The sequence below is a fragment of the Impatiens glandulifera genome, chromosome 1, assembly GCF_907164915.1.
Source record: "Impatiens glandulifera chromosome 1, dImpGla2.1, whole genome shotgun sequence".
Classification (NCBI taxonomy): domain Eukaryota; kingdom Viridiplantae; phylum Streptophyta; class Magnoliopsida; order Ericales; family Balsaminaceae; genus Impatiens; species Impatiens glandulifera.
In genome coordinates this window covers 135,367,615-135,393,126 of record NC_061862.1, presented here as the reverse complement: position 1 = coordinate 135,393,126, position 25,512 = coordinate 135,367,615, and the positions used below count along the sequence as shown (strand labels likewise).

Below are 25,512 nucleotides of genomic sequence, written 5' to 3'. Positions count from 1 at the left end.
AGTTTGGTTGAGTTGTCTGCATTCTTAATTTCTTGTAATTTAGTTCTTCTGCTAAAATGGGGAGGAAAAATATGAATAAGGCAAAATAAGTGTATGACTTCGTGGAAATCGATTCAAGAAAGAAAACGATAAATGAAACTTCAGGAGATGCTAAAACTTTAGGAGAAAAATGAGGAAGTTGAAACTGAAGAATCAGACAATCAGAATGAGGAAGCTAAAGATGGAGATGTAGATGATGGGAATGATGAAGAATCGAAAGAAATGAAAGATGAAAAATTAGAGAAAGAAGAAGATGAAGAGTCAGAGGAAGGAAGTGATAAGAATGAAGTGGGTGATAGTGAAGAGAAAACTTTGAAAGTAGACCGAAGCAAGTTAGACAAAAATGAAGTAAAGGATTGTGAAGGTAATTGTAAAATTCCTAAAATACTGAAACATAATTCCTTTTATCAGATTAGTGTTGACTCCTTTAAAGAGAAACTAATTCAACGAATGAACTCAATTCTCACAAACAATCATCATCAAATGCAATAGTTCAATCACCAATAAAGAAGCATAAAGATAAACATGTGATTAGAAAAAGTAGATGGGCTGCGAGAGCAGCAGATTGAGATCCGAAAGTAACGGAAATGATATTGGCTACATTGAACAAGAATGTTAAATAAATTGATTGATATACTTTAGTTGTATGTAATCTCTAATTTTTTGTTTGTTTCTAATCAGATTATCTAGGGTCGTTTGATTCTTTTAATAAAAGTTAGGGTTTGTCTAACTTTGATAATTGACAATTTCTCCCACTTTTGGGTTCTTAATGAAATGGCGTTAAGCTATTTTCCCAATATATATATATTATATTATATCTTATATTATATTTCATATTATATATTATATTTTATATTAAATAATATATATATATATTATTGTTATTTTTAATGATCTATTTAATAAAAAATCATTTAAGCATGAAATGAAAAAGTTATGTACAAATTAATTACATTAGAATAATTAATTAACTCGAAAATTTTCAAGAAGGGCAATAAGATCTTCACACGAATCTATAAGTTTTCCGGATTTAATCTCCGATATCGTCATGATAATAGAATTGGGAATAATCCTTAACGACCTACTTTCGTTTACAAGTTCTCCGATTTATTTCCAACCAGATAATCCACCAGAAAATTATAAGGAGAGAGATTCATCTTCTTAGTCTCGCATTTTTAGTCGCCCCAATCCATGCCTCCCAATAGTCACTAACAATTTCCGGCATAATCTATTTTATTCTAGTCAAATTCCACAAAAGACTCCATATACTTGAAATAACGTGACAATGTAAAAGTAGATGAAAAACTATCTCAACCTCTTTATAACAAATACGAAAACGACTCATAATAATCATATTTTTTCATACATTTATCGTTAGTGAGAATTTCTCCATTAATAATACTCCAACCAAAAACGGAGATCTTAGTAGGCATCTCAGTCTCCCAAAAATTTTCCCAATAAAGATCAACCGAGCTAACCTTATTGAACAAATATATCTTTCATTATATAATAAATGATACCCTAATTTTCTTGTATCGCGCACCATTTCTATTATAAAACCCCCTCTCTCTCTATCTTCTCATTTCATTCCCAAACATTCAAACTCATATCTCTGTTCACTTTTCATTCTTGTTTTCTCCTCCTTTCATTCTCAAACCAAACTCACCTCTTCTCCTTCTATTCCAAAATGGCCAATCCCCTCTTTTCTTCGTCCTTTTCCAAACTGCTAAACCCCTCTCTCTTGTCATCTTTCCATCTTTCATATTTTTTCTCCATCAAAAGATCTTAAAGTATCTATTTTTTGAATTATACTATTAACATAGTAGTTTGTTCATTGATTTATTATTTTATATTTCGAATCTTATAAAATATTAAGATCACTATATGATAAGTGTATCATATTATCGAACTTTAAATATTTGTGATAAACATATTTTAAATATTTAATTTCGTTTATAATTTCTAAATGAGATATTTGTGAATTCAGATTGCAATTATTAAAAATACGATGCAATTATAAAAATAAATTAACCATATTATTTATTGATCAAAATAAAAAAGATTATCTCATTACTAATATGTTGATAATTGAGAAATAGAAAATGAGAAATATTAAATAAACATTTATATGTTATCAAAGTAAAAAGAAAGAGTGAAAAGAGGGCGAAATAAATATTTGATAAACAAATTAATTGAAAAGTCGTAAAAACAATAGAGAAAATAAAGAGATAAATACATAATTGGAAGAGAGATATATTAATTAGTTGAAAAAAAGAAAAATAAATTAATTAGTAAATAAAATACATTGTTTTGTATTAAAAAATATTATTAAAATATTTAGTTTGAGAGATTGTTTTTAATTTTTGAGTTATGATATTTAATGTGAGAATTTTTAATTTATTGTTATAAAATAATGCAGTCATCTAGAAATTCAACCACCCTAACATAAGTACATAACAGAAATCGAACAAAAAAAATAATAAATTTAAACAATAGATTCCAAATTCAATTTTAGTTTCATTAATTCGATGATTAGTTGGTTTCAAGAATATTAAAAAAATATAAGGTAGAATGTTGATTTACAAATGGAATTGCACCACAATAATCCACATCTCAAGTATTTTCTCTATACTTTCTCAAATTCTCTTTTTTAATTAAATTTTATTTTTCCCTCACCATATATATAAAATATATATTTCCTTGCCATATATTATTTAAAAAATTATCTATATTAATATTAATTCAATATATAAACAAATTTTTCTTTCATTATAAATGCATATACCTTCATCATTTTTATTTTTATATTTATTTTATATATATATATATATAAACAAATTACTTTTATTATAAATACACGTACCTTTGTCATTTTTATATTTATTATATATATATATATATATAAACAAATATATATATATATATATATATATATATATATATATATAAACAATATTTTTATTTTTTTATAAATGAACATTCTTATTACATATTTATTTTATTTGTTTTATAGATTCACCTATTTTCATCATTTTTATAAATGCACCTACCTTCATATTTTTTTTATATATATATACACAAATTTTGTTTGTTATAAATCCAAATTCCTTCATAATTTTAATATATATATATATATATATATATATAATATTACAAATTTATTTTATTCATATATACATAAACAAATTTTTTTTTAGTTATTATTGCACTTACCTTCATAAATTTTATATTTATTTTATTTATATATATATATTTATATAAAAATTTTTGTTATAAATGAACCTAACTTATGAATATATATATATATATATATATATATATAATATGAGAGAAATCATAAATTTTATATTAAAAAAAATCACCTATTTAATATATATATATATATATTTTCAATTTTTTTTATTAAATATCTTAATACTTCAAATTAGATTCATTCAAATCAAATAAATGTTATGAATTCTATCTAATAATATAATATAATATAATACTAATTAATATATATATATATATATATATATTAATTGAGTTATATATTAAATATAAAATTTATTTCTTAAAAATCACCGATTTAATTTACCAAATTTTAATTATAAAATTTAACTTCAAATAAATTAAACTGGTTGAATTCTCATTAAAATATATATATATATATATATATATTAATTGAGTTTATTATAAAATATTAATTTAAGGTTTCAGTTATCGGTATTATAAAATTTAACTTTAAATTAAATAACCTAAAGAATTCTCATTAATTGAATTTAGCATATGTCTGTATAGTTGTTATTCAACCAACTAGATTTTTCATCTTCTTCCCCACCTAACTATTTTCTTCCTATAAATAATTCTAGATTAACAAGTCCAATTAAAAGAGAGTTCCTATAAATAATCTTATATCAACAAGGTCTAATTGAAGAGAGGAGAGTGTGAAATTCAATTGCTACAACTCATTCAGTCTCGGTATAATCTACTCACTTTTTCTATTAATATCATCTTTTCAATAATTGAATTTGTATTATGTTATGTTTCAACAACTCGTTGTTCAGTATTTTACATTTCTTCTCGTAATTTAACCATTTTAAGTAGCTGCAATATGTATTTCATCGATATTCTTTAAAACTCAACAAGGCAACAAGGTACAACAATAATTAATCCACAAGTATTTTCTCTCTCCTCTCTCTTATTCTCTATTTCTTCATTAATTTTTTTTCTTTACCATATATATATTATATATATTTTCATTATCATATATCATCTAAAAAAATTATTTATATTAATTTAGTTTAATATTAAATGTTTATTTTATTTTTATATATATAAACAATTTTTTTTTTATAAATTCACGTGTCTTAATAATTTTTATATTTATATATAATATTACATCTAATATATATATATATATAAACAATATTGTCGTTATAAATGCACTTGGTCACTATTTCGATTATTTTTTCTTGGTGGATTATTTGTCTCAAAATAATCTTTTAACTATGTACAAGGAGCTAACATTTCTCATCTATTCTTAAAGATATTTCTTAAATTTAATGGGTCGGTGTTCTAGATGTCTCTGAGATTTTGAAATGATCATCAACCTTGGAATGCGAGGTTTGAGGCCTATGAAGATTTTTTTTTGGAAAAACGACTTAGCGTCATTTCATTAAAAATTCCCGAAAACTACGAGTTTAAGAGATCATTCTAGACAGGCCTAGAATGATTTTGAAATCGTAACATTTTAAATAAAAGCTAAAAAGCTAAAAACGTAAATGAATTCTTTTATTTCAATGCTTTCAATTCTAGTGAGTTTAAAAAACGGTAAATTTCAGTTCTTGTAGATATTCCAGTTCTGCTTCGTGCTTGGAATTCTTCTCTACGTTCCCGCGAGGTCGCTACAATCTAATACAATATCTTTCTATAACTCTTCAACGCTCCTGCGGGTTCTACCATATACCCTTTCATACCGTCTTGCCAAATGTTATACATGATTGCTCCAAAGCCGCACTTGAACACGCTTGTTGCAAATCTATTTCTCTTGACTTTGAGTAGTGTCGCTTCTTTGATTTCATTCGCTCGAGAAAATGATTAGCTCTAGGCTTTTATAGAATCTATCCAAAAACTCCAAAATAATACAACAGTTCCTGAATATGTGATCTATAATTTCTTCATTTCCTTTAGATAGAAGACAACTCGCGTCCGGGATTCCCATATACTTGCTGATACGATCACGGGTGCTGAGTCTTTCCCAGAAGGCGAGTCATAAGATAAACTGATGTCGAGGGATAATCTTCGTTGACCATACAAGAAGAGCTCATTATACTTTCTGCGCTTTTTCTCGGGTTACCTCCCATATTTTATTCGATACCATCTTCCCATTGTCCTCAGCTTTCCATTCATGAATATTCAGTCTATCATGTAGTTGTATGTTACTTATATGATCAAGTATCCTATGTCCTTCTGGATTTCTTCTCAAGAGTGAGTCCCAATTCTCGTCTTTAATGTCTCAAATTTTCGCTTCTACGCAGTCCCTTTTGATACGGGTATTTTAAAACTCCTCCTTGTGGATGATATGCTTGTTTTCGAACTAGGGGTCGTGCCAGAATAGAGTGTATTTCTCGTCCCCTAGTCGGATGTCATAAAGATCTGCAATATCACTTCTTAGTTTAAGAATTTTTTTTAGAGACTAGCTCATACCTTCATGAATTTTGCAGGTCCAGATGCTAGTTTCGTATTTCAAAAATCTCGTATGAACCCATTTGATCCATAGTGACTTCTAATTGCGCTCTAAAGCCCACAGATGTTTGAAGGTGAGAGCTTTATTCCACTCGATACAGTTCTTCAAGCCGATGCCTCCCTCGTCCTTCGGTTTACAGAGAGCAGTCCATTTGACTTTCTTTCCTCCTCTCTCGCTACTTCCCCAGATAAATTTCCTCATCAGCTTGTCGAGTTCCTTCATTACCTTTTTCGGAATGACCAACTAATATGCCCAGTAGCCAACTATGCCAATGACCACGGTTTTGATAAGTTCGATTCTCCTTGCATAAGAAAGTTTTTTCGCTGCCCAGCCAGATATCATGTTTTTACCTTTTCATTCAGCGGCTTGCAGTGTGAGATCTCGATTTGCTTCGCGGTTAACGGAATTCCTAAGTACCTTATGGGAAAGCTTCCTTTCTTGATGCCCATTATGTTGAAGATGTTCTGCTTTGTTTCGTCATTCACGCCTCCATAAAATGCCACACTTTTACTTTCATTAATAGTTAAACCTATAACCTCAAAAAAGAACGTTAGTGCAGCCCTAATAGTTTTAATGGAATCAATGTATGTGTGCGCTAGAATGAACAAATCGTCAGCAAAGTATAAATGGGTTACCTCCTTTACCTCACAGAATGAGTGAAAGATGTATGGACGATTCTTTCGGAACATCGCGAAGATGCTCTCCACTAGTAAAAAAATCATTAATAGTAACAAAAAATAGTAATAGTTTGTTTAGCGGTTGATATTAAAGGGGTAATACCAACCGTTTTAAAAACCGTTAATATAAAGGGGGTCAATATCAACCGCTCTTAAAAACGGTTGATATTAACTCATCTATCTTAACGGAATTTTAAAACGGTTTTATATTGACTCCACTCTATATCAACAGTTTCAAAAACCGTTGATATAAAGGGGGTCAATATCAAACGCTCTTAAAACGATTGATATTAACTCATCTATATTAACGGAATTTTAAAATGGTTGATATTGACCTACTCTATATTAACAGTTTTAAAAAACCGTTGATATTAACCACATCTATATCAACCACTTTAAAAATCGTTGATATTGACCAAATCTATATCAACCATTTTAAAAACCGTTGATATAAAGGGGGAAATATCAACCGTTATTATAAGACTTATTCTGATATATATTTGTTATATTATATTTTATTATTGCCGCAAAAGTTTGAATAAATTTTGTTCTTAGTAAAAAAGAAATTATTCAATATTTTTATTAAAAGTTGTTATAAGAATTTATTTGTAATTTTTGTGTTTTTTTATTTATTTTATATGAGAAATAAAAGTGAGATAAGATAAAAAAATATATATACAGGAAAGGAATATTTTTTTAGGGAAAGTAAATATATAAATATTAACAAAATTTAGTGTTTATGAAAAATATAAATATTAATAAATTTTAATATTTAATAAGAATAAAAAAATACTATTAAAAAGGAGAAATTAAAATTTAAGATTTAAAGAAAAAAAAATTAATAAGTGGAGAGAGATTAGAGAGAAACTAGGAAAGATATATAATCATATATTTTTATTAAATTTAAAATATAATTAATAATTATTTATATAAATATATATGAATTTATTAATAATTAATTATATGATTTATATATATATAATATAAATATTAAATAATAATAATAATAAGTAAAAAAACTAAAATTTTATGACAATATATTTTAAATTTAAAAACATATTATTGAGTAATAACAACAGCCCCAAAATGGTTGATATTTCATGTTTGAGCAATGCCTACGGAGGCTCTAGTAACGGATGTCAACCGCTTTTTGAGCTGTTGTTATTACTCAATACTAACCATTTTTTGTTTAATAACAACAGTAAAAACCGTTGATATTAACCTTTTTTTTACTAGTGCTCAAAGATCGCCATGATAGCTACGAAAAGGTAAGAAGAGAGGGGGTCCCTTGCCTTACCCCGTTTCCCCTTTGAAATAGCATCTGTGGACTCCATTGACGCAAAAAACAAAGTAGGATGATGAAACACACTGCATAATCCAATTAATAAAAATTATAGGAAAACATAATTAAACATCTAGAAAGTCCTAAATGTCTTCCCATCTAACAGAGTTGAAAGATTTTTTGATATCTATTTTGAAAGCCACTCTCGGGGATATTTTCTTTTTCCCGTAGCATTTTAAAAGGCTCTGCATGAGAAGAATATTATGAGAGATTGTCCTATTGGGGATGAATGCATATTGGTTAAGATTTATAATTTTTTCTATGATATTTTTAAATCATTTAGAAATTATTTTTGAAATTATTTTATAAATTACATTGCAGCAGAAAATTGGTCTGAAATCTTGTATTTTCTCAGGTACCGTAGTTTTGGGGATCAAGGTTAGGACCGTTGTATTCCTTTGTTTTAACATCTTCCTATTCTTGAAAAATTCAAGAAATCCATCAGTAACGTATTTATCCACAATCGAACAATTGTCTTTGAAGAACTATGCATTAAACCCATCAGGACCCGGGCTTTTATTCCCATCAATACTAAACAAAGTCTCTTTAACTTTAACCATCGTGACCACTCTTATCAGCTCGCGACTATCTTCTGCAGATATTATCCTATCAATAATATGATACAAGGTATTCAAGTGACTTTGATGCTTCTTTATTGTACCCATAAGCTGCTTATAGAAATCGATAGCCAAATCTTGTACACCCTTTTGACCCTGAACACATTCACCATCATCAATCTTCAGCCTGTATACATTGAATACGAAGCTTAGTATATATGTGTAGAATTGCATACATGGAAAAATTACAAAGCTGAGGAGGTATAGGATGAAATTTAGTCTTATGCTCGTCAAAAGGACTGTTTGCCTAGTCCCGTTAGAGAGGAAATTTTGTACCCTCCTTGGGGAGGACACTAGATGGCTAGGATTTGGAACTTTTTTAGCAAATAAAAAAACTTATATGTAGATATTTCGCATATGAACCAGACTAGCATTTTAGTGGCTACCTCTAAACTTTTATATTTTACATAGTTATAATTTAATGTCTATTTTATATATAATGAAATTAATATATATTTTTTATTTTAAGTGTATGTTCATTGTTAAAAGTATTTTAATATTTTAGATCTCGTTTTTCATAAATTAATAATATGTTTTTTTCTTTTTTATGGGGTTAATTTTTGTTAAATTTTTATTTTTATTTTTTTAGGAATGTGTATATCTTTTTTCCATTGGTTTATAATGATCATTTATTTTATACAAAAATTTTATAGGTCCAATATTTAAAGATATGTTTAACAAAAAAATCTTTGTAGGTCTAATATTTGAAGATATGTTTATAAAATAAGTGAAATTCTCTAATAGTTATTCTTTAACCGTTGTTTGTTTGGTTAGTGATCATGTCTTTTTATAAATACATAAACATAAAAAATTTAAGATTATTTTAACAATTATTTTGATATATATATATATATATATATATATATATAAATTAAATATAAAATATATATGAAGGTATGTGCATTTATAGTAAAATAAAATTATTTAAATATATATATATATATATATATATATATATTTAAATAATTTTATTTTATTATAAATGCACACACCTTCATATATATTTTATATTTATTTTATATATATATATATATATATATAAACAATATTTTTTTTTATAAAAGTATATTCTTTCATAATTTTATAATATGAAAAAAAAATTATATATAGATAAACACTTATTTTTGGTTATAAATAAACTTACCATATATATAAATTTTTGTTATAAAAGCACTACCATATATATATATATATATATAATTTGAGAAAAATTATAAATCTTATAATTCAAAAATCACATATTTTATATATATATATATATATATACATATATATATATATATATATATACATACATATATATATATATATATACATACATATATATATATATATATACATACATATATATATATATATATACATACATATATATATATATATACATACATATATATATATATATATACATACATATATATATATATATATATATATATATATATATATATATATATACATACATATATATATATATACATACATACATACATATATATATATATACATACATATATATATATATATATACATACATATATATATATACATACATATATATATATATATATATATATATATATATATATTTAATAAAATATCTTAATACTTCAAATTAGATACTTTCAAATCAAATAAACCTTATGAATTCTATATATATTAATTGAGTTGTACATTATATATAAAATTTATTTCTTAAAAATCACCAATTTAACTTATATATTTATCAAATATTAATTATAAAATTTAACTTCAAATAAACATGATGAATTCTCATTAAAAAAAATTATCTATATTAATTGAGTTTATTATTAAATATTAATTCAAAGTTTCAGTTATCGTATTATAAAATTTAACTTTAAATTAAATAACCTAAAGAATTCTCATTAATTTAATTTAACAAGAAAACCTGCAACACCATCAATGTATGTATGTATAGCTGTAATTAAACCAACTATTTTTTACCTACAAATAATACTAGATCAACAATTATAAATAATCTTTTATAAGCAAGGTCCAATTTAAGAGAGAATGTCCAATTAAAGAGAGAAGAGTGTGATTTATAATTGCTACAACCCAAAATCGTTCAGTATTAGTATGATTTTCTCACATTTTCTATCAATATCATGTTTTCAAAAATTGAATTTGTATTATGTTATTTTTAACAATCCTTGTTCATTGTTTTGCCTTTCTTTTCTGAATTTAACTGTTTCAAGCAATTTCAACATCTTAGGCACTTTATCAATTTTCTTTAAAAATCAAAAAGGCAAAAAGGCACGACAATAATTTACGTTATCAGGTATAATCACAAGTATTTTCTCTATCTTCTCTTTAAAGAGAGAAGAGTGTGATTTACAATAGCTACATTTTCTCACTTTCTCTATCAATATCATATTTTCAAAAATTGAATTTGTATTATGTTATTTTTAACAATCCGTTGTTCATTATTTTGCCTTTGTTTCAAGTAGTCATTTTATCGATATCAGGTATAATTCACAAGTATTTTCTTTCTCCTCTCTCCTACTCTCTTTTCTTCATTAATTTTTTTTACCTTATATATATATATACTTATATATATATATACTTATATATATATATATACTTATATATATATACTTATATATATATATATACTTATATATATATATATACTTATATATATATACTTATATATATATATATACTTATATATATATATATACTTATATATATATACTTATCGTATATCATATAAAAAAATTATCTATATTAATTAAGTTTATGATTAAATATCAATTATAGACATAAACAATTTTATTTTATAAATGCAATTACTTTCATAATTTTTATATTTATAAATAATATTACATATTTATTTCATATATATAATTATAAACAATATTTTTGTTGTAAATGCACTTGGTCTTTATTTCGATTATTTTTTCTTGGTGAATTATTTGACTCAAAATAATCTTTTAGTTATGTACAAGGAGCTAACATTTCCCAGCTTTTCTCCAAGATATTTCTTAAATTTAATGTGTTGGTATGCTGAATTTTTCCGCGATTTTGATATACCATCAACCTTGGGTTGCGAAATTTGAGGCCTATGAAGTTTGTGGAGGCCTTTCTTTTGATTTCTAAGGAGTTCTTCATATATTTAGTAGATATGTGTAGAATTGCAAATTTGAAGAGGTATAAGAAGAAATTTCGCCTTATGTTCGTCAAAGGAATTGTTTACCTGGTCCCGTTGAAGAGGAAATTTTATACCCTCATTAGTGAGGACACTAGATGGCTAGAAATAAAAAAAATGATATGGAGATATTTCAAATGAGAACAAGATTTTAGCATTTTGTTGGCTACCTCTAAACTTTTATATTTTGCATAATTTTTATGTGCAGCGTTATAATTTAATGTTTATTTTATATATAATAAAATATATATATATATATATATATTAAGTGTACGTTCTTGTAACCATTGTTAAAAGTATTTTAACATTTTAGATCTATTTTCTATAATTTAAAAGTATGTTTTTTCTCTTTTATGGGGTTAATTTTTATTAAATTTTTATTTTTATTTTTTTAAGAATATGTACATTTTTTTCTTATGATTTATAATGACCATATATGTTTATTCAAAAAAAAATTATAGGTCCAATATTTAAAGATATGTTTACCAACAAATTCTTTGTAGGTCCAATATTAGAAGATATGTTTTTTAAAATAAGTGAACTTCTCTAATAGTTGTTCTTTAACCGTTGTTTATTTAGTTAGTGATCATGTCTTTTTATAAATACATAAACATACAAAATTCAAGATTATTTTGACAATTATTTCGATATATATAATATAATATTTTTATAAATAGTAATATTTCATATATATATATATATATATATAATTTATGTATAAATATTTTATACAATTTACTTATATTATAAAACAACTACTTATAAATAATTTTTTATTATTTTCCTTTAATTATATATATATATATATATATTATATTTTCTATTCATATAAATATATTCTCCTTAATTAAATATTCTATAAAAACTTTGTTTATATTTTGCTTATACAACGTAGAGTATCCTACTGTATATTTAAAACTACTAGTATAAAGAATAGTGTGCGTATAAAGAATAGTGTGCGCAGTCTTCCATAAAAACCAAAAAATCCTTAGGGTAGAAATTTCGATCTACAAATATTTATTATATCTCTAAAACCTTTATATCTTCTCTCCGTCAAACATCCTTTTTGTAATACTCAAATACCATTCTTCCAGATCTTGTTTGATGGTGTGTTGAATTTATTTTGTTTTCCATTATTTTTTTGATCTTGTAGATTTTTAATTTTTAAAGTTTGTAATTTTTTTATATTCACCCATCATACTAATGATTAAAAAATAAAATGTGGTTAAATATTTTATTTTATTATTAATAAAATAACTAAACACCGATAAAATTTCAATTATTTTCTAAACATCATAATAAATTATTATTAAAAATTATGATTTATTTATTTTTGTTGTGATCAAACTTGACAATTCAACTTATTAACCACATATGCAAGTTCCACCGACACACTGTGACATTTGAAATCCGCACTTGAAAGGACAAGTTAGTTTACACACAGTTTGACTTGTCTTTATTGCTCTTAATCCATCATCCGATGCCAATATTGTAATTGTACCTAACAAATATTTATATATTTACAAAAAAATATATTTATAAATATTTAAAATTATTGAAAATATCATTAAAAAAATGTATATATATAACTAAAGATTATTAATTTTTGAACTGAGAGACTTACCTGTCATGATAATAATAAACAAGAAAATCAAAGTTAAAGAAATATTGTTTGCCATTTTGTTTTGTAGTGATTAGGGTTTGATTGGTTATATATATATATATATATATATATATATATATATATATATATATATATATATATATATATATATATATATATATAATATTATATTATATATATATATAATATTATATTATATATATATAATATTATATTATATATATATTATATTATATTATATATATATATATTATATATATAATATAATATATATATAATATAATATTAATAATATATTATATATAATATTATATAATATTATATTATATTAATAATATAATATAATATAAAACTAATATAATATAATATTAATAATATATATTATATTATATTATATTATATATATATATTATATATATATATATTATATTATTGTTTTTTAAAATAATCTATTTAATAAAAAATCGTTTAAATATAACGATAAAAGTATGACATAAAAAAAGTTATGTACAAATTGATTAGGGATGGGTCGGTACGGTATACCTTAATGTTTTATTCATACTTTATACCTTATCTAAAATTTCAGTATACAGAAAATGTATACATTTATCTTACCTTGATTTCGGTATACCTTGATTTTGATATACCTTAATTTCGGTATACAAAAAATTCATAAATTTATCTTACCTTGATTTCAGTATACCTTAATTTCGATACGGTATCGATATTAAACCTTTGATACCTAAAAAATATATTAACATAAAAAAAATCAATATCATCGGTAAGGTAGAGATGACATATATGAAATAATATTTCAGTATACTTATATTTTAATATTATTCAAAAAAAAAAATATTTTTATAATTAAATTAATATCAAATTTATTTAATTATTTCCTTATAAGGATTATATATATATATATATATATATATATATATATATATATATATATATATATATATATATATTAACTTATAAATACTATTTCGGTATTTCGGTATATCTCGATATAATAAAATTTTAAAAATTTAATACCTTTATCGTGATAATAATTTCGGTATCGGTATCATACCTTACCTTTCTTTCGGTATACCTTAAAATCGATATTTTCGATATATTGCGGTACAGTATTTTCGATAAACCTTTAGTATCAATAATTTTCCCCACCCCTAAAATTGATTACATTAGAATAATTAATTGACTCAAAGATCTTCAAAAAGGGCAATAAGATCTCCACACAAATTAACAGATTTTTCAGATCTAATCTATGACATCATCATGATAATGGAATTGTTAATAATTCTTAACGGCCTATTTTCGTTGTTATAAGTTCAAAGATTTATTTCCAACTAAATAATCCACAAAAAAAATTATAGGGATGTATACCCATCTTCTAAGTCTCGTATTTTTAGTTGCCCCAATACATGCCTCCCAATAGACACTAACGGTTTCAGACATAACTTATTATATTCCAGTCAGATTCCTCAAAAGTCTCAATATACTTTAAACAACGCGACAATGTAAAAGTAAATGAGAAACTATCTCACACTCTTTATAATATATACAATAACGACTCACAATAATCATGTTTTTTCATACATCTCTCGTTAGTAAGAATTCCGCCGTGAATAATAATCCAACCAAAAAAGGAGATCTTAGTAGAAATCTTAGACTTCCACAAATTTTCCCAACAAAGATCAATCGGGCTAACCTTATTGAACAAATATATCTTTCATAATATAATAAATCAAACCCTAATTTTCTTGTGTCGTGCACAATTTCCATTATAAAACCCTCTGTCAATCTTCTTCTTTCATTCCAAAACATCCAAACTCAATTCTCTATTCTCCTTCCATTCTCAAACTAAACTCACCTCAAACGGCTAAACCCCTATCTCTTTTATCCTTTCTTCATCTTTCATATTATTTTTCAATCAAAAGACATTAAAGTATCTATTTTTTGGATTAAACTATTAACAGTGTAATTTGTTCATTGCTTTATTATTTTATATTTTGAATCTTATAAAATTTTAAGTTCATTATAAATATTTACGATGAACATATTTAAATAATCGGTAAAACTAAAACGTTATATAACCGATTTTTAAAATTCAAAATTATGAGTAGAGACTGTTTTTTAAACGGGTACGAATGACAAAGTGTGAAAGTCCTTTCTCGAGTATTACCAAACTACGAACTAAAAGAAACTATGGTTAAATACGTTTGTATACGTATGCCACTTTTATTGATTTTCAAAAATCAATTGGTGACTCTATTTTCAAATAAATAATCTTTCAAATTAATTATGATTAATTAATTTAAAACAACGAATATTTAAAAAAAAAACAAATTTTATTACTACAAATCCCCCGAATTATTCAAATTTGAACTGGAATTAATTATTTATATAATTAATTTTAAAATCGGTTAGAAATCAATCAAAACCTTTTACAATAATATTTTATTTTTAAAATATTTTTGACACGCAAATTAAGATTTAAATGAACGAACCTCGAACTTTTCCGCATAACCGAATTAAAGGATTTTTCCGGGTTACAATGACCTTAACTTGAGTTTTTCGTATTCGGTCCGGGTCGTATTTTTGTGTCGTGTCTAAAATTGTCAGACATAATTCTTTTGTTATACTTATCATTAAATTAATAAGATAATTATTATTGTGAATATTTAATTTAATAAATCGTTCATATATAATTTCTATACAAGATATTATAATGGTTATTTATATATAAATCATTTGTATCATCTCTATATAAGAAACTATAATTAATTATTTATAAATAACTTTAAATAAAATAAATTCTTAAAATTTTATTTTAATTTATAATTAATTATTAAAAATAGAGACTAACAAATAATAAATATTATTACAACTTTTAATTTATATATATTAATATTTTATTCAAATAATTAATTTCAAATAAAACAAATCCTTCCATTTTTATGACACAATAAGTAACAACTAATTAATGCAAATGGAAATTAACTAAGGAATAATAAATATTATTATAACTTTTACTGTTTTATTTCAATACTTTTATTTTTTATTATTTAAAATTAATAATATTAAATAGAGGTAAGTCCGTATTATTTAAAATTTATGTTTTTAAATAAATAATTTAGAATGGTTAATTGTATATTAAGTATTTTCGGACAAACATGTAATAATATTATCTAAATATTTGTTCACCCAATATATATATAATAATGCTTAATTTTCAAAGTTTTCGAATTATAGGGTCGAAATATGTGGTAATTTGGATATCTATATAAAAATAATGGATAGTTAAGTTGGATTAAGAGTTGACCTGTCCATAAACATAAAACGGTTAAAAATAAAATTAAAAATGTTATAGGTATGTTTTGAACCTGCAACATAACAAATTAAATACAACTATTTAACTAACTAGGCTAATAAGATTTTATATTTTAAATGTTAACATCAAATTTGATAAACGCAAACATTTTTAACAATATAATTTCAACTTTTTAACTAACTAATATATATATATATATATATATAATGATGATTAAATTTTAAAGTGTCTAGATTGTCGGATCGAGAGCTGTGGTAATTTAGATTTATATGTGAGAGTAAATGGATACTTGGTCGGATTGTGGGTTGACCCGCCCATAAACTTAAAACAGTTAAAAATAAAATTAAAAATGTTATATATATGTTTCGAATTTGCAACCTAATAAAATAAGTACAACTCTTTAACCAACTAGATTTATAAAACTTTATATTTTAAATTCAACACCAAATTTGATGAACGCGAGACATTCTTAACAGTATAAATTCAACTTTTTAACTAACTAATATATATATATATAATGATGCTTAATTTTAAAAGTTTTTTTGTCGGGTCGAAAACTATGGTTAATTTGGATATATAAGTAAGAATAAATGGATACTTGGGTCGGATTTTGGGTTGTCCCACCCATAAATTTAAAACGGTTAAAAATAAAATAAAAATATTAAATGTATGTTTTGAACTTTCAACCTAACAAAATAAGTACAACTGTTTAAACAACTAGGCTAATAAAACTTTAATCTTAAATTCAACACCATATTTGATAAACGCGTGACATTTTTAACAATATAAATTTAACTTTTTAACTAATTGATATATATATATATATATATAATGATGCTTAATTTTAAAAGTGTCTTTGTCGGGTCGAAAGATATGGTTAATTTGGATATATATGTGAGAATAAATTGATACTTGGGTCGGATTTTTGGTTGACCCGTCCAGAAAATTAAAACGGTTAAAAATAAAATAAAAAAGTTATATGTATGTTTCGAACTTTCAACCTAAGAAAACAAATACAATTGTTTAACCAACTAGGCTAATAAAACTTTAATTTTAAATTCAACACCAAATTTAATGAACGCAAGACATTCTTAACAATATAGTTCAACTTTTTAACTAATTAATATATATATATATATAATTATAATATGCTTAATTTCAAAGTGTCCAGATATTGGGTCGATAGTTGTGATTATTTTGGATATATATGTGAGAGTAAATGGATATTTGGGTATAAAAATAAAATTATTAAAAATGTTATATGTATGTTTTGAACTTGCAAATAACCAAACAAGTACAACTCTTTAACCAACTAGGCTAATAAGATTTTATATTTTAAATTCAACTCCAAATTTGATAAAATTGGGACATTCTTAACAGTATAAGTTCAACTTTTTAACTAACTAATATATATATATATTGATGCTTAATTTCAAAATGTATGAATTGTCGGGTTTAGAGTTGTGGTGGTTAATTTGAATATATATATATATATATATATGTGTGTGTGTGAGCATGGTCGGCCCTGAGAATTGAGGGCCTAATGCAAATTTAAATTTTGTAACCCCTAAAATACTAAATAATTTGTTTTTATTATTTTTAAATTTTAATAATATAAACTTAGCTGAAAATGGTTAATATATAATAATACGAAAAAAAAGATTTAAAATGAGATAAAAAAGTTATATATATATATATATATATTCAATATGAAAAGAGAAAAAAAGGAAAAAATAGACTAATAATATAATATATTATTAATAATACTATTAAATATTAAAAAATGGGGCACTATAAAGGTGGGGGCCTATGTAACTCCATAGGTTGTGTTACCTAAAGTCGACTCTGTATGTGAGAGTAAATGGATACTTGAGTCGGATTGTGGGTTAACCTGCTCATAAAATTAAAAATACTATATGTATATTTTGAACTTGCAACCTAACAAAACAAATATAACTCTTTGACTAACTAGGCTAATAAGACATTATATTTATAATTCAACACTAAATTTGATAAACGTGAGACATTTTAACAATATAAATTCAATTTTATAACTAACTAATCTATATTTATATAATGATGCTTAATTTTCAAAGTGTCCGGATTGTCGGGTTCAGAGCTATGGTTAATTAGGATATATATGAGATAATAATTAGATACTCAAGGTCAGATTGTGGGTTTGATCGGCCCATAAACTTAAACGGTTAAAAATAAAATAAAAAAATGCTATATCTATTTTCGAACTTAGAACCTAACAAAACAAGTAAAACTTTTTAACCAACTAGGCTAATAAAACTTTATATTTTAAATTCAACACGAAATTTTATGAACGCGGGACATTCTTAAAAATATAAGTTCATCTTTTAAACTAACTAATATATATATATATATATATATAAATAATGATACTTCATTTTCAAAGTGTCTGAATTTTCGGGTCGAGAATTGTGGTTAATTTAGATATATATGTGAGAGTAAATGAATACTTGAGTCTAAAAATAAAATAAAAATTGACATATGTATGTTTCAAATTTTCAACCTAACAAAACAAGTACAACTCTTTAACCAAATAAGTCAATAAGATTTTATATTTTAAATTTAATACCAAATTTGATAAACGCATAACATTCTTCACAATATAAGTTCAACTTTTTAACTAACTAATATATATATATATATAATGATACTTAATTTTCAAAATGTTCGGATTGTCGGGTCGAGATATATGGTTAATTTGGATATATATATGTGAGTTTAAATGAATATTTGGGTTGGATTGTGGGTTGACCCGCACAAACTTATAACGGTTAAAAATAAAATTAAAATTACTATATGTATGTTGCGATCTTGCAACCTAACCAAATAAATACAACTATTTAACCAACTAGGCTAATAAGACTTTATTTTATAAATTCAACACCAAATTTGAAAGCCCATATTCCCATAAAATAAAGTTGGAAAGTGAAGTTCAATTGCTGAAGTCAAAGAGAAGTTTCTTATTTGATGAACGAGGGACATTCTGAACAATATAAGTTCAAATTTATATATATATATATATATATATATATATATATATATATATATATATATATATATATTGATACATAATTTTCAAAGTGTCCGAATTGTCGGGTCAAGAGTTGTGGTTAATTTGGATATATATGTGAGAGTAAATGGATAGGGTCGGATTGTGGGTTGACCCATCCATAAACTTAAAATGGTTAAAAATAAAAATGTTATAAGTATGTTCTAAACTTTCAACCTAGCCAAACAAGTACAACTCTTTAAGCTACTAAACTAATAAAATTTTATATTTTAAATTTAACATCAAATTTGAAAGCCATACTTTCATAAAATAAAGTTGAAAGTGATGTTCAAGTGTTGAAGTCAAAGAGAAGTTTCTTATGTGATGAACAAGGCACATTCTTAACAAAAAATAAGTTTAAATTTTGTACTAATATATATATATATATATATATATATATATATATATATATATATATATATATATATATATAATATAATATAATAATATAATGCTTCATTTTCAAAGTGTAATCCACAAAACAAAATCTTACGCATTTCATCGTTCTTTTTTAAAAGCAACAAAGCAACAAGAGACCACAATAATTCACGTTATCAAGTATAATCCATAAATATTTTCTCTCTCTTGTCACATACTCTCTCTTTCTTTATTAATGTTTTTCTCTTGCAAAATATATATATATATATATATATATATATATATATTATAAATGTATAATATATATATTTTCTTAGCATATATTATCTCAAAATTTTTTATATTAATTGAGTTTATCATTAAATATTAATTCATGATATATAAACAATTTTATTTTATAAATGCATTTACCTTCATAATTTTTATATTTATATATAATATTACATATTTATTTTTTTTACATATATATAAACAATTTTAGTTTAGTTTTGTTATAAATGCTCATACCTTTTATAATTTTTATATTTATATATAATATTACATATTTGGTTTATTTATATATATATATAAACAATATTTTTGTTATAAATGCACTTGGTCTCTATTTCAATTATTTTTTCTTGGTGGATTATTTGACTCAAAATAATCTTTTAACTATATAAAAGGAGCTAACATTTCTCAGCTCTTCTCAAAGATATTTTATATATTTAATGTGTCGGTATGCTGGATTTCTCCGCGATTTTAATATGATCATCGACCTTGGGTTGTGAGGTTTGAGGCCTATGAAGCTTGTAGAGGTTTTTATGAATACTAAGGAGTTTTTCATATATTTAGTAGATATGTGTAGAATTGCATACTTGGAGGAATTGCAAAGTTGAGGAGGTATAGGAAAAAATTTCGCCTTATGCTAGTCAAAGGAACTATTTACCTGGTCCCGTTGAAGAGGAAATTTTGTACCCTCATTGGTGAGGACATTAGATGGCTAGGGTTTGGAAAAATTTTCGCAAATAAAAAAACTGATATGAAGATATTTTGCATGAGAACAGACTTTAGCATTTTGGTGGCTGCCTCTAAACTTTTATATTTTGTATAATTTTTTTTTTTTTTTTGTAGAACATTCTAATTTAATGTCTATTTTATATATAATGAAATTAATATATATATTTTTTTATTTTAATTATATGTTCTTATAACCATTGTTAAAAGCATTTTAACATTTTAGATCTGGTTTTTATAACTTAATAGTATGTTCTTTTACTCTTTTATGGGGTTAAATTTTGTTAAATTTTTATTTTTTTAAGGAATTTGTTTATTTTTTTCCTTTAATTTATAATGACCATATATGTTTATACAAAATATATTTATAGGTTCAACAATTAAAGATATGTTTACCAATAAATTTTTTTGTAGGTCCAATATTTAAATATATGTTTATAAAATAAGTGTACTTCTCTAATAGTTGTTTACTAACCGTTGTTTGTTTGGTTAGTGATCCTGTGTTTTTATAAATATATAAACATAAAAAAATTCAAGATTATTTTGAAAATTATTTCGATAAATATATAAAGGTTTTATAAATAGTAATATTACATATTTATTTATTTATTTATATATATATATATATATAATTTATGTATAAATATTTCATATAATTTATTTATATTATGAAATAACTACTAATAATTGTTTTCTATTTTCTATTTTTCTTCAAATTAAATATATATATATATATATATATTATATTTTTACTTCATATAAAGTTCTCTTTAATTAAATTAAATATTCTATAAAAACTTCGTTTATATTTTGCATGTACAATGAAGAGTAGGGTATCCTACTATTATATTTAAAACTACTAGTAAAAAAAATGGTATGCACTGTTTCCCCAAAAAAAAATGAGAAATTCTTAGGTTTCCAAGTACAAACTTTTTTTATCTCTCTAAAACCTTAATATCTTCTCACCATCCATAATCATTTTTGTTATACTCAAATAAACGCCTTCCTTCCAGACCTTGTTTGATCGTGTTTGGATTTATTTGGTTTGTCATTATTTGTTTGATCTTGACAATTTTTTATTTTTAAAGTTTGTGATTTTTTTATAATCACCCATCATACTAATGATTAAAAATAAAATATTTAGTTAAATATTTTATTTTATTATTAATAAAATAACAAAACACCCATAAAATCTCAATTATTTCTAAACACATAATAACTTTTTATTACAAATTATGATTCATTTATTTTCGTGTGATCAAACTTGACAATTCAACGCATTAATCACAAATGCAAGTTCCATCGATACAATGTGACCTATTAAATCTGCACGACAAGTTGGTTTACTCACAATTTGACTTGTCTTTATTACTCTTAATCCATTATATCAGAGATTGTAATGGTACCTAACAAATATTTATATATTTATATAAAATACATTTATAAATATTTAAAATTAATGAAAATTTCATTAAGAAAAAAAAATATATATAACTAAATATTATTTAGCAATTAATAATTTTTGAATTGAGAGACTTTATAATAATAATAATAAACAAAATGTGAAATTTTGTTTATATTTTATTTTGTAGTGATTAGGCTTTGATTTGTTATATATTTATATATAATTATATTATATATCATTATATAATATATATATATATATATATATTATCAAATTGTGTATATTAAGTGTCTTTTGTAAAAAGAGAAAAGCTTTAGAGATTTCAATTGAGAGTAAAAACCCTAGGGAAGAATCACATTAAAATCACGATCGTCGGCACGTCTGGTACGTTCGGCACAATCGACATGATCATCACGGTCGGCATGTTCGGTACAATCTGAACGGTCGCACGAAATTCGATTGTTTGATTTGGTCATAGGTTACGAGAAATATGGTCGGAGTCACGATCATCGGCACATTCGACACGGTCAACATAATCAGCATGTCTGGTACATTCGTCTAAAAATTCTTCACTTGTGTCACAAATATTGGGTCAGGAAATCATAAATATAGTTGCAAGGGTTGTTTGAGAACAAGTCATTGGATGTGATTGCTCTAAATCATCGATTGATTTCAGTTCTTAGGTCGTTGGGTTGTGAAATAGGGTCACTAGTTCGCTAGTCTACGGTTAATTCTGATCATAGATTTTTCTCGGTTGTAAGTAAATTGAGTTTGGTTGAGTTGTCTGCATTCTTAATTTTTGTAATTCAGTTCTTCTGCTAAGATGGAGAGGAAAATAGGAATAAGGCAAAAGAAGTGTATGAATTCGTAGAAATCGATTCAAGCAAGAAAACGATGGATGAAATAGAAAAAAAAAACAGATTTCTGAGAAACCAGAAATGCTGAAACAGAGCTCTCAGAAGATTAAGGAAAAAATGCAGAATGAAACCAAAATTTTTTAAGCTTAAAAAAAATGATGAAATATGGAAAGTTGAATACAACGAAAAGGAAAATATCTACGGACTAAAGAATCAAATTTCGACATTGTTGTTCCTATCAAAGAAAGGAGAGATTCTGCTCATTAAGGAAAAAAATACAACAAACCACTATCCAACTCAATATTCACTATCTTTAGGATTGAAACTTACTAAAATAAGAGGAATACAAGAAGATAGTTAGCTGGTTTGTTGAAACAATGAGGGAGCTTATGAGGTGCCCAAAAACCAAGACCTATACTATCAGAAGTAATTCCAGTTAGAAAGTTAATAAAGTTTGGAAGAAAAATTAAGGATAAAAATATAAAGATGAAAGAAATATAAAGGCAAGACTTACCTGAGAGATTTTAAACCAAAAGTTGAGATTCTTAAATCCCCTTTTGAGTTTAAATTACCTATTGAAGTGGAGAAAAAATATATTAAAGAATGGGAAAATGTAGTTGTTAGTAACTACATAGGTATGAATCGTGTATCTTTCCCAATCACTAAGGATGTTTTGCTATAACAATGGGAGCATATGAGACTGGAAAAGGTATCTGCAAATATCCATGATCTCTATTTCTTGAAATTCAAGTTGGGAACAAATATGGAAAATATTCTGAAGCTGGGACACACATATGTTGGTCAAACTATATGAAGCTGGAAAAATGGTCCGAATGTATGAACCTACTCAACAAACCGAAGGAAATAACTCAAATTTGGTTCAAACAAAGGAACATTCCAGCTCATATGTATAACGTATAAGCACTTAGCCATTTCGCTAGTCTCTTAAAAAAACCATTATATATGAACCCAATAACGGAGGAAAGCGAACACATCACATATCTAGGATAAACATTGAAGTGCATCCTAGAAGCACTTTATCAGCAAAAATGACAGTAGTTGATAGAATAGGTAAACCCATAGACATTGATATTACGTATGAATGGAGGCCAAACAGATGCACGTTCTGCAATACTTTTGAACATTCTAATAATAAATTTGCAAAAACAATTGAAGAACAAAAGAAAAAGATAAAACTTCAGGAGCAAAATGAAGAAGCTGAAACTGAAGAATTAGACAATCAGAATGAGGAAGCTAAAGATGGAGATGCATATGATGGGAATGGTGAAGAATCAAAAGAAATGAAAGATGAAAAATTAGAGAAAGAAGAAGATGTAAAGTCAGAGGAAGGAAGTGATAAGAATTAAATGGATGATAGTGAAGAGAAAACTTTGAAAGTAGACCGAATCAAGTTAGACAAAAATGAAGCAAAGGATTATGAAGGTAAATGTGAAATTCCTAAAATACTGAAACATAATTCTTTTTATCAGATTAGTGTTGGCTCCTCTAAAGAGAAACTAATCCAAGGGAATGAAGTCAATGCTCACAAACAATCATCATCAAATGCAATAATTCAATCACCAATAAAGAAGCATAGAGTCAAACAAGTGATTAGAAAAAGTAGGTGGGCTACGAGAGCAGCAGATTGAGATCCGAAAGTAACGGAAATGATATTGGCTACATTGAACAAGAATGTTAAATAGATTGATTGATATACTTTAGTTGTCTGTAATCTTTGATTTTTTGTTTGTTTCTAATTAGATTATCTAAGGTCGTTTGATTCTTTTAATCAAAGTTAGGGTTTGTCTAACTTTGATAATTGACCATTTCTCCCACTTTTGAGTTCTTAATGAAATGGCGTTAAGCTATTTCCACAAATATATATATATATATATATATATATATATTATTTTATTTTATATTTCATATTATATATTATATATTATATTTTATATTAAATAATATATATTATATTATTATTATTTTTAAATGATCCGTTTAATAAAAAATCATTTAAGCATTAAATGAAAAGGTTATGTAAAAATTGATTACATTAGAATAATTAATTGACTCAAAAATTTTCAAGAAGGGCAATAAGATATCCACACGAATCTACAAGTTTTCCGGATCTAATCTCCGATATCGCCATGATAATGGAATTGTGAATAACTCTTTACGGTCTACTTTCATTTACAAGTTTTCCGATTTATTTCCAACTAGATAATCCACCAAAAAATTATAAGGAGAGAGATCCATCTTCT

At 24.5% G+C, this 25,512-nt stretch overlaps 1 protein-coding gene across 1 annotated transcript; it reads left to right on the top strand.

Annotated features, from left to right (window-relative positions):
* Positions 1 to 56: 56 nt before the first annotated feature.
* On the top strand, positions 57 to 24,618 carry LOC124944205 (glutamic acid-rich protein-like). Its single transcript, XM_047484616.1, has 3 exons — positions 57 to 80; positions 163 to 403; positions 24,428 to 24,618. The coding sequence occupies exons 1-3, from the start codon at positions 57 to 59 to the stop codon at positions 24,616 to 24,618; spliced, it is 456 nt and encodes a 151-aa protein (XP_047340572.1).
* Positions 24,619 to 25,512: the final 894 nt, after the last annotated feature.